Source organism: Trichechus manatus, unplaced genomic scaffold (assembly GCF_000243295.1).
Source record: "Trichechus manatus latirostris isolate Lorelei unplaced genomic scaffold, TriManLat1.0 scaffold00043, whole genome shotgun sequence".
Taxonomy (NCBI): Eukaryota; Metazoa; Chordata; class Mammalia; order Sirenia; family Trichechidae; genus Trichechus; species Trichechus manatus.
The window spans coordinates 11,906,721-11,919,616 of record NW_004443979.1 but is presented as its reverse complement, the minus strand read 5'-3'; the positions used below and the strand labels follow the sequence as shown (position 1 = coordinate 11,919,616).

Genomic DNA, 12,896 nt, shown 5'->3' with positions numbered 1-12,896 from the left:
TCTTCTTTTCTGTTGGATATGAGATGATTTACAAGACTGAAAGTTTTCACTATGCATTGAAACACACTTTTACAGCTTCAAAGTTAATAAGGCCAAATGCTAGTTCATGAGACTTCTATCTGCTTCTTGAGCTGTCCTTGTTAGATGCCATCAAGACAGCTCTGACTCATGGCAACCTTATATATAACAGAACAAAACATCGCTCCATCCTGCACCATGTTCAAGATCATCAGTATGTCTAAGTTCACTGTTGTGGCTATTGGGTCAATCCATCTCATTGGGGGTTTCTCTTACTTTCGTTGGCCCTCTACTTTACCAAACATGCTTCTTGAGCAGATACCTCTTAAAATCACTAGTGTGAACTACAAATCAAAATAAATCACAGTCGGATGGACATGGACTTTGAGAAGAATATTTATTTGTTATTACTGAAAAATACAGAAAGGTGAAAGGTTTGCTTAGCTGCTGATTTTCCATAGTACAGCAGGGAATTTATTGTAAGAAAGGGGGAAATGTATCTGTTATATATGGCAGTCTACATTTCTAAGGCATTTAGGCTGAAGAGCAGTAGGCCCTGCATGCCTCAGTGCACTTACTTGACTTTAAATACATGAGGCACACTAGACAGACAGGCAAAGGATTTGAAACTATACATCAAAACTCTCATGCATTTGCTTCTTAGGATGGTATGTTCATTATTGCCCTCATCAATCAATTTTTCCATAAGAATTTTGGAATTGTTCATAGAACACTAGTAATAATCTACTCTTCAAGAGTTTGCTTACAATGACAACACCAATGGGCCAGACAGAACAGAACTGTTTCCTGGGCAGGTTCTCTCTCTTACCCAAAAGGAGGCTCCAGTAAGAAAAACACTGATTTGCAAAGGCACAGTGGAGACAGGTTTAATGCATTAAATATAACATGAATCATTCACAATAACAAATTTAGTGTTTCAGGGAACTTTTGTTAATACAACACAGTTGGTCACACAAAATACAAATGCTTCTGTTGATTTGTCTTGGCAACTCAGATGCATCAACAGTGCTAACAGTTTAACAGCTTTGTTCTCATCTGACAGAAAATAATGGCAGTTCTGCAAGGCAAATGTTAAACCTGACCGTATGTATTTATTAATTCCACAGTGTTTTGACAGATTATAAGGGATAGAACTCAGAGGATGCTGACACGCTCGCTGAGGGCTTTCATCTCTGTTTCTTCCGTCTCAGGACCGTCAATGTGGCTAGCACTCAGACTGATCAGGTGTGTGGGGTACTGGAGGCCCTGCTTGCTGGCGTACTGCTCCCACCTCGAGTCATCGCTTTCGTGGGTTATGTAGCGTTCCCCGATTTTGCATTCCAGCTCCCGTAAATCTAACCAGGTCTGATAATCCTGAGGCAGAAATTTTAAAGCATTACCATAGAGAGCATTAAAACTCAACATGCTGTTTCGTAGGCTGTCAGTTTCCGTAATCTATGGGTTACTGTTTTCTCTTCCACTCTACCAGTGCTGTGTCTTTCATCAGCTCACCCTGAAGTGACGGCATCAGCACCCAAGCCATCCTATTTGCCTAACCTTTGCAAATATATACTGTCTATATGGTACCAGGAATCAAAGGGTGAGCAATTAACACTTGAAATCAAGCAATTCTGATTGTTGGTATTTCTTTGAACTTCAACACCACAAATAATCTTTTAGTAGTCCATAGTAATATAGGTATCGTTTATCTAACCTTTAAATTCAATATGAAACAAACAAGTACAGCATATGATCAGATGGGCATCTATTTGGACATTTATCAGGATTACATATACAGATGCTTTTGAAATCTGGTCCTCTGAGTTCTGTAATGACTCTCCCCACTCTGTGCGTATGTGTGTTTCTCCCTTGTCAAACTTTCCCGGTAGAAAGAGTGGTTTAGAGAAACTAAACTGTTATTAAATCCCAAGAAGTTGCATGCATTTTACCAAACAAATTGATATTAGAATAACTACATCTTTAAAACTATGAGAAAAGATTTTTACATATAATAGCAAAATCCTGTAAATATTTACAAGCTCATACAACAGAGAAAATATCCAATGATTGATTTTTTTTTTTACCTGTAGCCAAGGATGACTCAACGTCTTATCCACGCTATAGCGTTTTCTCATTTTTACTTGCAGCAAGTTGTTGATCAGATCAATGGCTGAAAATAATTTAATTATTGGTAAAAATAGATGACAAATCTGGAACATATGCATAGTCCATTTACAGTTTATTTCACTTCTGCTATTTCAAAGAGTTAAACTCAGCAGAGTGGTAAAAAGCACTAGAACTTGAAGAAGTTTCCTCTTGAGAATTCTAAAACCTTGGCCTTCACTTTATTTTGGACCCTAAGAGATGAAGTTGAAAACAATTGTGGAGTAATGAGTATTAGAGTCTATTGTGAGTATGATGTAAATTTCTCTTGGTCTAGTCTTTAATACATATTTTTAGGGCATAAATCTGTTTAAATATATATAACCCACTGATGCTGAGTTGATTCCGACCCATGGTGACCCTACAGGACAGCACAGAACTGCCCCACAGGGTTTCCAAGGAGTGGCTGGTGGATTTGAACCGCTGACTTTTGGGTTAGCAGCTGAACATTTACCCACTTAAATGGTTAAATGTTCAGCTGCTAACCCAAAGGTTACAAATTCTTTTAATAAGCCTGCGCTAACGGCAGGATAAAACTAATATTCAAGAGGAAGCGTTTACTAATTTTATTTAAAATGTGTTAAAAGTTTTAATACACATAATAGGATTCCTATCTTGAAATAAATTACATACATCTGGATGCAATAGTTACAAGGAAAAAAATGAAGCATAATACGGGCCATGACTCATGACAAACTTGGAGTCTAAAAACCAATGGTCCAAAACAAAACAAAAAATAAACACAAGCAGAAAAATAAAAAAATCCAACAGAAAACACGTCTCTTAAAATTTTACCTGGATTTTTGCCTTTAAAAATAATTGATGAATTAGAATTGTATCAGGATTCACAGTTTTCCTATGGAGACTCAGATAAGAAACCAACTACAGTACATGGAGTCAGTACTCTGCTTCCGACTGGGAATCCCAGGAATGTAATTTAGGAAGAAACCGTGATTCCTATACATATTTTGTCTACAAAGCATCCTGGCTATCCATCATGTGCTGGAGTTCTCACTCAACTTTTCTGGAAATTATATTTTCAGCCTTGATCGCACTTCTGAAAATGATGTATTCCATATTTATAGTTTTAACGTTTTTTCACAAAGGAAATAGCTATTTTTTGTTTATATTAATAATATTCTCATTTAATAAAAAAAATCACAGAAAAGTATTAAGAAATAAATAGAAATCACCTACCCTCCCATTACTCAATAATACTTGTTGTTGTTGTTAGGTGCTGTTGAGTTGGTTCTGACCCATATCGAACCTAAGCACAGAAAGAACGAAACACTGCCTGGTCCTGTGCCATCCTCACAATCTTTGTTATGTTTGAGCCCATTGTTGCAGCCACTGTGACAATTCATCTTGTTGAGGGTCTTCCTCTTTTTCACTGTCTACTTTACCAAGCATGATGTCCTTCTCCAGGGACTGGTCCCTCCTGATAACATGTCCGAAGTACGTAAGACAAAGTTTCACCATCCTCCCTTCTAAGGAGTATTCTGGCTGTACTTCTTCCAAGACATACTGGTTCATTCTTCTGGAATGAAGAAGTATACACAATATTCTTTGCTAACACCATTATTTGAATTCATCAATCCTTCTTTGGTCTTCCTTATTCACTGTCCAGCTTTGTCATGCGTATGAGGCGAATGAAAATACTATGGGTCTTGGGTCAGGCACACCTTAGTCCTCAAGGTGACATCTTTGCTTTTAACACTTTAAAGTGGTCTTTTGCAGCAGATCTATCCAATGCAATATGTTGTTTGATTTCCTGACTGCTGTTTCCATGGGCAATGAATGTGGATTCAAGTAAATATGACAAAATAACTAATAGTTAACATGGCTATTATTCAAATTTATGCACCAACCACTAATACCAAAGATGAAAAAATTGAAGATTTTTACCAACTTCTGCAGATTGAAATTGATTAAACATGCAATCAGGATGCATTGACAATTGCTGGTGATTGGAAAGTGAAAGTTGGAAACAAAGAAGGGTGATAAGTAGTTGGAAAATACGGCCTTGGTGATAGAAATGATGCTGGAGATCACATGACAGAATTTTGCAAGACCAATGACTTCTTCATTGCAAACACCTTTTTCAACAACATAAATGGTGACTATACATGTGGATCTCACTGGATGGAGTTGCAGGAATCACATCCACTACATCTGCAGAAAGAGACGATTGGAGACGATCAATATCATCAGTCACAACAAGGCCAGGGACTGACTGCAGAACAGATCATCAATTGCTCATATGCAAGTTCAAGTTGAAGTTGAAGAAGATTAAAACAAGTTTACGAGTGCCAAAGTATGACCTTGAGTATATCCCACCTGAATTTAGAGACCATCTCAAGAACAAATTTGATGCACTGAACACTAATGACCGAAGACCAGACCAGTTGTAGAATGACATCAAGGATATCACACATGAAGAAAGTAAAGGTCATAAAAAAGATGGGGAAGAAGGAAAAGACAAAAATGGATGTCAGAAGAGACTCTGAAATTTGCTCTTGACTGTCGAGTAGCTAAAGCAAAAGGAAGAAATGATGACGTAAAAGAGCTGAACATAAGATTTCAAAGGGCAGCTTGAGAAGACAAAGTAAAGTAGTATAATGAAATGAGCAAAGACCTGGAGTTAGAAAACCAAAAGAGAAGAACACACTCAGCACTTCTCAAGCTGAAAGAACTGAAGAAAAAATTCAAGCCTTGAGTTGCAATACTGAAGCATTCTATGTGCAAAAAACTGAACAACTCAGGAAGCATCTAAAGAAGATGGAAGGAATACACAGAGGCACTGTACCAAAAAGAATCGGTCGACGTTCAACCATTTCAGGAGGTAGCATATGATCGAGAACCGATGGTAATGAAGGAAAAAGTCCAAGCTGCATGGAAAGCACTGGTGAAAACAAGGCTCCAGCAATTAACAGAATACCAATTGAGATGTTTCAACAAACAGATGCAGTGCTAGAAGCGCTCACTTGTCTATGCCAAGAAATTTGGAAGACAGCTACCTGGTCAACTGACTGGAAGAGATCCATATTTGTGCTCATTCCAAAGAAAGCTGATCCAATGCAATGAGAAAATTATCTAACAATATCATTAATACCACATGCAAGTAAAATTATGCTGAAGACAATTCTTAAAAGCATGTAGAATGAGGGATATCATTGCTGATGTCAGATGGATCCTGGCTGAAAGAAGAGAATATCAGAAAGATGTTTATTTATGTTTTATTGACTATGCAAAGGCATTCAACTGTGTGGATCATAACAAATTATGGATAACATTATGAAGAATGGAAATTTCAGAATACTTAATTGTGCTTATGAGGAATCTGTACCAAGAGGCAGCTGTTCAAACAGAACAAGGGGATACTGCATGGTTTAAAGTCAAGAAAGATGTGCGTCAGGGTTGTACCCTTTCACCATACCTATTCAATCTGCATGCTGAGCAAATAATCTGGGAAGCTGGACTGTATGAAGAAGAATGGGGCATCAGGATTGGAGGAAGACTCAGTAACAACCTGTGATATGCAGATAACACAACCCTGCTTGCTGAAAGTGAAGAGGACTTGAAGCATTTACTGATGAAGATCAAAGCCTTCAGTATGGATTACACCTTAACATAAAGAAAACAAAAATCCTCACAACTGGACCAATAGGCAACATCATGATAAATGGAGAATAGACTGAAGTTGTTAAGGATTTCATTTTACTTGGATCCACAATCAACACCCATGGAAGCAGCAGTCAGGAAATCAAAAGACGCATTGCATTGCGCAAATCGGTTGCAAAAGACCTCTTTAAAGTGTTGAAAAGCAAAGATGTCACCTTGAAATCTAAGGTGCACCTGACCCAAGCCATGGTATTTTCAATTGCATCATATGCATGAGAAAGCTGGATAATGAATAAGGAAGACCGAAGAATTGACACCTTTGAATTGTGGTGTTGGCGAAGAATATTGAATATACCATGGACTGCCGAAAGAATGAACAAATCTGTCTTAGAAGAAGTACAACCAGAATGCTCCTTAGAAGGAAGGATGGCGAGACTACATCTTACATACTTTGGACACCTTGTCAGGAGGGATCAGTCCCTGGAGAAGGACATCACACTTGGTAAAGTACAGGGTCAGCGAAAAAGAGGAAGACCCTCAATGAGATGGACTGACACAGTGGCTGCAACAATGAGCTTAAGCATAACCATTGTGAGCATGACATAGGACTGGGTAGTGTTTCATTCTGTGGTGCACAGGGTCGCTATGAGTTGGTATTGACTTGATGGCACCTAACAACAACAACAACAACAACAACATCTTTTCTATCTGCAATATTTCTTGTTCATTCTTGTGCTTTCTAGTTCTCTGGCTTTCAATTAGGCCAATGTCCTCCCATTCTTCCATCCCCTGCACTTACACCACCATTACTACTTCTACTACCAGGCTGATACATAAGAAGCTCAAGCACTGGGAGCAGTTGGCAACAATGCACTTGGACCCATTCTGATCTTGTCCTCCTCACACTACTGTCTTCTTTTATCCTTTCTACATTTGGCTTCAACTGTCTGCGACAGCACTATTTTAATATCCTTATTTTATAAGCTGGTTTGAACCTTTCATGCCTCCTCAGCTGTCTTTATGCTAATTAGCTGGATTTTCCTTATTTTTTCCAAGTTCTTGCCTGGTGACTCTCCCGTCTGACATTCTCTCAAGACTTTTCCAAGCCCAACCTAGGGAAGTTGGGTAATCCTTCAGAATCTACCTGAAAAAGTAATATTTCTAGGAAGAGTTTTCCAGACACCATTAGTCACCAACTCCCCATGGCTCCCATTGCATTTTGTCTCTGTCAATCATAGCACATATGGAATTGTATTCTTTAAAGTTGGTCTCCCCTATTAGACTGGGAATCCCCTGAAGCTAGAGACTATGTCTTAATCATTCTGGATTCCTGGGCATATTATAAACATTCATGAAATATTTGTTAAATGACCAGAAGCCCCTTGGGCATCTGTTCAGGATTTGATAAACGAAGTTATGTTTACTTAGACATGACGTTGCTTCTAAATGTTTTCCAGCTTCAAAATTATCGAGTGGAGAATCTTATTAACTTCAGTGTGTCCTTATATAGCAGTTCCATGAACCTGATACTTAGGTACCCTCTTCTGTCATTTTTGTCCCTTAGGGCTTTCTAACGTGACCAATATTGTACACAGTGCTGATCAGGCAAACTGATGGCCAGAATCACATTCTGTCTTCTCACTCAATGTTGTAATAACTTCATCTATTTATTTCATTATCTTTGCATTTTCTTCATGAAAAGAGCTTAGTGAAATCTGCCAAACTAATGGAAGCAGTCACATTTCACCAGAGAGTTAATTCCCATCCTTAAACTACCCTAGTCATTACATCTCCTGAGAGATTAATCTTTCTACCAAAATTTTAAATCAAATAGGTGGCTGAAAGAACAATGAGAATTACCTGTCCAATTTCTCCAACCAATAAGACTATTTTTTGGTCTACACAAGTCTGTATGAACCTGAAAATACAGATTGTCACGTGAGTCCAGAAGCTACCTGGCACAAAGGCAGCTTCATTCAATCAGAATGAATCAGAATTCTTGTTATCAGGCAAAGAGAAACGATTTCCACAGTCTTTGGGTAATCCGGAATTTTATCTCTCCGATGCTAAGATTCCAAATATTTGCATTGCACTGAAGGGCTGTAGAATCAAACACCTAAGAATTTTTTTGACTGGAGAAATTAAATGCAATGGCACACATTTAAATGCCTTCTATGTCTCTATCATCTTGCCTTAGCTAGGATACCTGGGAAAACACAGTACTTATTAGTACAATTTCAATTCCAACCGTGTGTTCTCAGAGAGCTCTGAAAGTACCATTCCCCCAATGGATTGTCTATTGGGCATGTGCTTTAAAACATCCATTCACATGATTTACTCACTGGTGAGTAAAGTGTACCTTCCATTCTTGCTGCTGTGAAGCCACACAGCAAAAATGGTGGACAAGGGGTGAAGGGAAAGCTTATGTGCTACTGTAAGCATGCAGCAGCATTACACTTCCCCAGACACTGCTGGGAATAAATATATGTTATTAATTCACCCATTCTGCCTTTGAATTCTATAATTAGGAAGGTAGGAGTACAGTAACTCAACAAAAGGTCTGGTTTTTGTCCCAACAGGGAATCACATTCCCTAATCGGGAGGGAAGTACTGCCAGAGAGAAACTGAAGCGTCTGAAAGGAATACAATATGTGAAGATGAAAAAATTGTTCTGCTGACTGAAGCATACAATCGCAGTCTGACTGTAGCCACAGTACTTGAGGCACCTGGATAAGCATATCAAGGCAATGATAAGTATATCCAGAAGATATAATTTAGGATATAAGGAAGTGTGTGTATGTATGCATATATGCACATACATATATACATAAAAAATTAACTGTGTGTGGACCATATGCTTAAGAAAATATGGTCCTCAAAAGAAGGAATTCTAACAAGCTCATATGATTACTGTGGGCTTAGGAGTCAGAAAAGAACTTTGAGCTTGCAATACAGCATACAATTCTATGAATGGGAGGCAGTTCAGAGCAAAATGAGTATTATGAAGACTTGATTTCTACCATTAAGTCATATTCCACAGTAGTTTCAGTTCTCAGAAACAGCAGTTGGCTCTTGGTGGTAGAAATAATTTATTCATGAAATGTCGGAACCTGTAGTTAAATGTTGGGAACCTGGTCCTCCTGAGTAGTGGGTTTATCATTAGCGTTTGAGAAGCTCCATTCTACTTGTCACTTCTTATGGAACTCTTAAAAGTCTTTTTTATTAATCAATTCTCTTACCAATCCAGCATCCATCCAAAGTGGTTTTCACTAAGCACACTGCTGTTTTTTTTTTTTTTACGGTGGTATAACAAAACATTTGCCACTTCAACAATTATGCACTGTTTTTAAGAGATTCTAAAGTTGTTATTTTGTTTTCTTTTACAATGGCCTTTCATTGGGCATCTATGAATTGCTACAATACTCATGTAATGAGCATTCCTCACATGTTTGTATCAATCATTCATTTATCTGTTCATTAACCACATTTTCCCTAAGTAATTCTGTTGGTAATTACTTAGGGAAAGAAAAAAAAAAAGTTAATGATAAAACTCTGGCCCTAAAAAACCTCCAATCTAGTTGCAAAAGCAAAACGCAAGACATACACACTTAAAAAAATATATATCATTTTGAATCTTTGACCTTTAATTGGTCTCCTACTCAAATACAAAATGTTTTGTTTAGCACTTCCAAAATAAAACTAGCTAGGGTCCTAGTAACTACCTCTACTGATGGGAAATAGTCTATTTTATATGATAATAATGACAGGAACTTGTTTCTCCAAGTTGTGGTTTTATAACTTACCCGTTATTAATCCTGTTCATATTCTAAATGTAATGGGGAACTTGACTCTATTCTACATGATGATTCCTCAAGTCTTTGGAGACCGTGATCATAATTCCCCTTAATGTCACCTTCTACAGCTCCTTCAGTTGTTTTTCAGACTCCTCAGTGTTCATCTACAACATGATTTTAATGTTCACTCTCTTTTTTCAATGTTCCTGTTGAAATACACTGTTAATTATTGACAAGAATTTTCCTCATCATTAACTGCCATATTTATTTATACACAAAGATACTGTTCATATAGCCTAGGACTGTGAGGTTTTTTTTTTTTTTTAATTTTACATTTGTATTCTTATTTAAATTAACTGGACTGCATCTAACAACAACATTCTTATTTAGTCCTCCTAACAACTCTATGAAAGAAGCTATTATTTTAATCTCCATTTCGTATAAAAGGAAAACCTGAAACTTCAAAAGGCTATGTAACTTGGTCAAAACCAGAAAGTTTCTAGGTAACAGAGCTGAAGTTGAAACCTGGGGTGAGAGGAGGACCCGTCTCCAAAGCCTATGCTCTTAACCTCTATGGCACACAGTAGCCATGTTATACCATTGTCTCGTTACTATATTATTAGCTGATGGTAATGTCAATAATTAATTAAAATTTCAGATTTTTTCCAGTCATGAACATTAAATTTTTCTTAGTTCTACTTCCATCACCTTTTTACGCACTTAAATGAAGGGATATATGTTTAATCTTTGTGATTTCAGCTCAACATTTCAGTATTCAAAGACCATTCTGAATATGATGGGATCCCCTATCATAGGGACTAATCCTCCTAGATTTCTGCCACCTTCAGACTGAATGAGTCTACCTGCTATGCATTTTTTCAATTTATTTAGATCCCTTTTTTTCATGACAAGGCTTAAACAGAGGGATTGGTGACTCTATCAGAGATCACACTCCCAATTACCTATTATTTTTTGAGTAAAGATGATAAACCAACAATGTTTCCTCCTAGAAGTATTCCCACTGAGACCATATTTTATCATCTTTTCCAAAGCTATTGTGGGATATTTTGTCAAGTGCCTTGTTATAGCCAAGACACATCAACTCTTGTTATTACTTGCTCTACCGATTTGGCAATCCTATCTAAAAAGAAAATGTGGTCATTCTGGAATAATTTACTCTGTGTAAACTAATATTGACTTTCCATCATTTCCTTCTAAAGATCAGGATTTGTTTTCTAAATGTTTGCAAACCATCTATTTAATCATTCATTTTCCAGGGACCAATACTCAGCTTCTTGGATGATTTTCAGAATCCATTCCTTCCCTATTTTAGAAATTCAGAGAACTCTGGCCTGTCTTAGGTATGCTAGTATCTCTCTCTCATTATCTAGGATTTATTAAAAATTTCTCACAATTGCTCTATGAGCACATCTGTTAGCTTCTTCAAGATGCAGTACATCCAGTTCTGAACATTTATCACATTTCATAGCTGCCACCAAGTACCTCCTTGTGATACCTTTACTCCCCCACCTCCCAGATGCTAGCTTTCAGCAAACTGCTATGCAAAATGCATCAAGTACAAAGGAATCAAGCTAATGGAAAGGCGAAGCCAGTAGCAAAGAAGCAGGTAAGACTAATAAACTGGGGCAGCCATAGCAATCCCAGAAGAAAGCCAATAACCAAAAGAAAAAAAAAGTCCAAAATGGGTCTAAACTTCAGTTCCAAAACTCAAATCAAGATTCAGAATTTTTATCTGGAGGGGTGGCAGCAGGGCATGTCTTTGAAAGTAATTATGATCTAGAGAAAATGTGGCAGAACAAGGCTTTGGAAGTGCAGAAGGGAGGGAGACAATGGGAGAAACAGATACACAATCTGGCCATTCTCTGAATTCCACTCAAAAACAGCAAGGCAGAAAGGGAACATGGTCTGGCTATGGGGAAACAGGAGGGGAAGAAGAGGAATGCACAGAATGGAAAGTGAGGTGGAAAGATGGCATGCTGGCGACGCAGCAGGACAGGATGCTGGTGTCCATGGGGCTGGGGCCAGAGGAATGCAGAAACTCCAGGTAACCTGGAGATCATGACGATCTGGAGCCCATGAGGATCTAGGAGCCATTAAGGAATCAGGTGCCCCATGAGAAAGGGTATTTGCGGCGGCAGAGAATGCCTGAGAAGTTACTGGTACCCTGTACCTCCTCCCATGAATATAGCAAAAAGACTGTATCTAGATACCTGGACTTCATGGGGTGAGGTTTACTCCAACACAGCTCTGATCTCTCAGCAGGTTAGGGTAATTAGCACAGACTCAGATGCCATTTTAAACACCTGGGCTTGGGTTAGGGCCAAAGCAGTGCAGGAAATGAGAATTCTCTGCTCTCTCAAGCTATATAGTTCTTGTTTTACACACCTCTTTTGTTATTCTCTCCATTTGAACTTTTTCTCTCTCCTTGAAGAAAACAGGAGCAAAATAGGCATTGCTAGTTTCTCCTCCTCTTTGCAGAAAATGTATCTTTTTTTTCAAAGAGTTGTATGATTATTTTCTGATTGCATGTGCACATTTATTCTAGGAGTTAGCTTTCCTAGTTTTATTCTGAGAGTTATGTTCATCCTTAAACTCAATCCTCTCCTTCCATCTTGTAAAAAAATAGTCTTAAATTGAGCTCTCTGAATACCTTCTTGGACACCTACATTAGAGCAATGCAGGAAGTACTTTTTTTTTTTAATTCGAGGTTCTTAAACATTATATAGTTCAATTTTTAATTTTTAAAGAATCCCTTATCCCTCATGAACAAAGAATTTTGTGATTCCTATTACGTCTCTAGCCATGGGCTCAACTTAATGTTTCCTATAAATTAGAAAAAAAAAAAGAAAAGAAAACTGATTTTTTGAGTCTGGGGTTTCTTTTTTGCTGCACTAAAATCATGGCTAACACACTTACTTTCTCCCTAACTTCCTGTACAGCAATTCTTCTCACTGCCCCATCAGTTGAAAGACTAAAATGTCAAGAAAGCGAAGAGAAAATTTTATCAAACGTTCTCTTTTTAGCAGAACGGGATTTCCAGTAGATGTTAGGATAGCTAGCTGAAGTTCTCTGCAGCTTGTTTGCCAGGAACACAAGTATACCTGAACAAAGACAAAATTAAATGGTATATGCAGATGTTAAAGGTATTTATGTTTAAAATGAAAAGAGATGATCCATCAGAGTGTTGTTTGTATAGATTCCATTTTCTTCTGGTATCCAATAAAGAATTACCTTTGAAATCATGGAAACCATGTGACAGTCATTCTCATTTTAAGGCAA

The 12,896-nt window shown here is 37.7% G+C and overlaps 1 protein-coding gene across 4 annotated transcripts in view; it reads right to left on the bottom strand.

Moving 5' to 3' along the window:
* Positions 1–340: 340 nt before the first annotated feature.
* The window catches only part of PRKD1 (protein kinase D1), a 461,286-nt gene continuing 448,730 nt past the window's right edge, over positions 341–12,896 (bottom strand). For 2 of the 4 annotated variants that reach the window (XM_023731503.1, XM_023731504.1), the window contains exons 18-19: positions 2,103–2,188; positions 341–1,392 (exon numbers count right to left, since the gene is read on the bottom strand). In XM_023731503.1, coding sequence (XP_023587271.1) covers positions 1,174–1,392; positions 2,103–2,188 — 305 coding nt within the window. In that variant the 3' untranslated portion in view covers positions 341–1,173. The remainder of the gene's footprint in view (positions 1,393–2,102; positions 2,189–12,896) is intronic. The other 2 variants (XM_004376539.1, XM_023731505.1) reach the window with 2 other exon arrangements.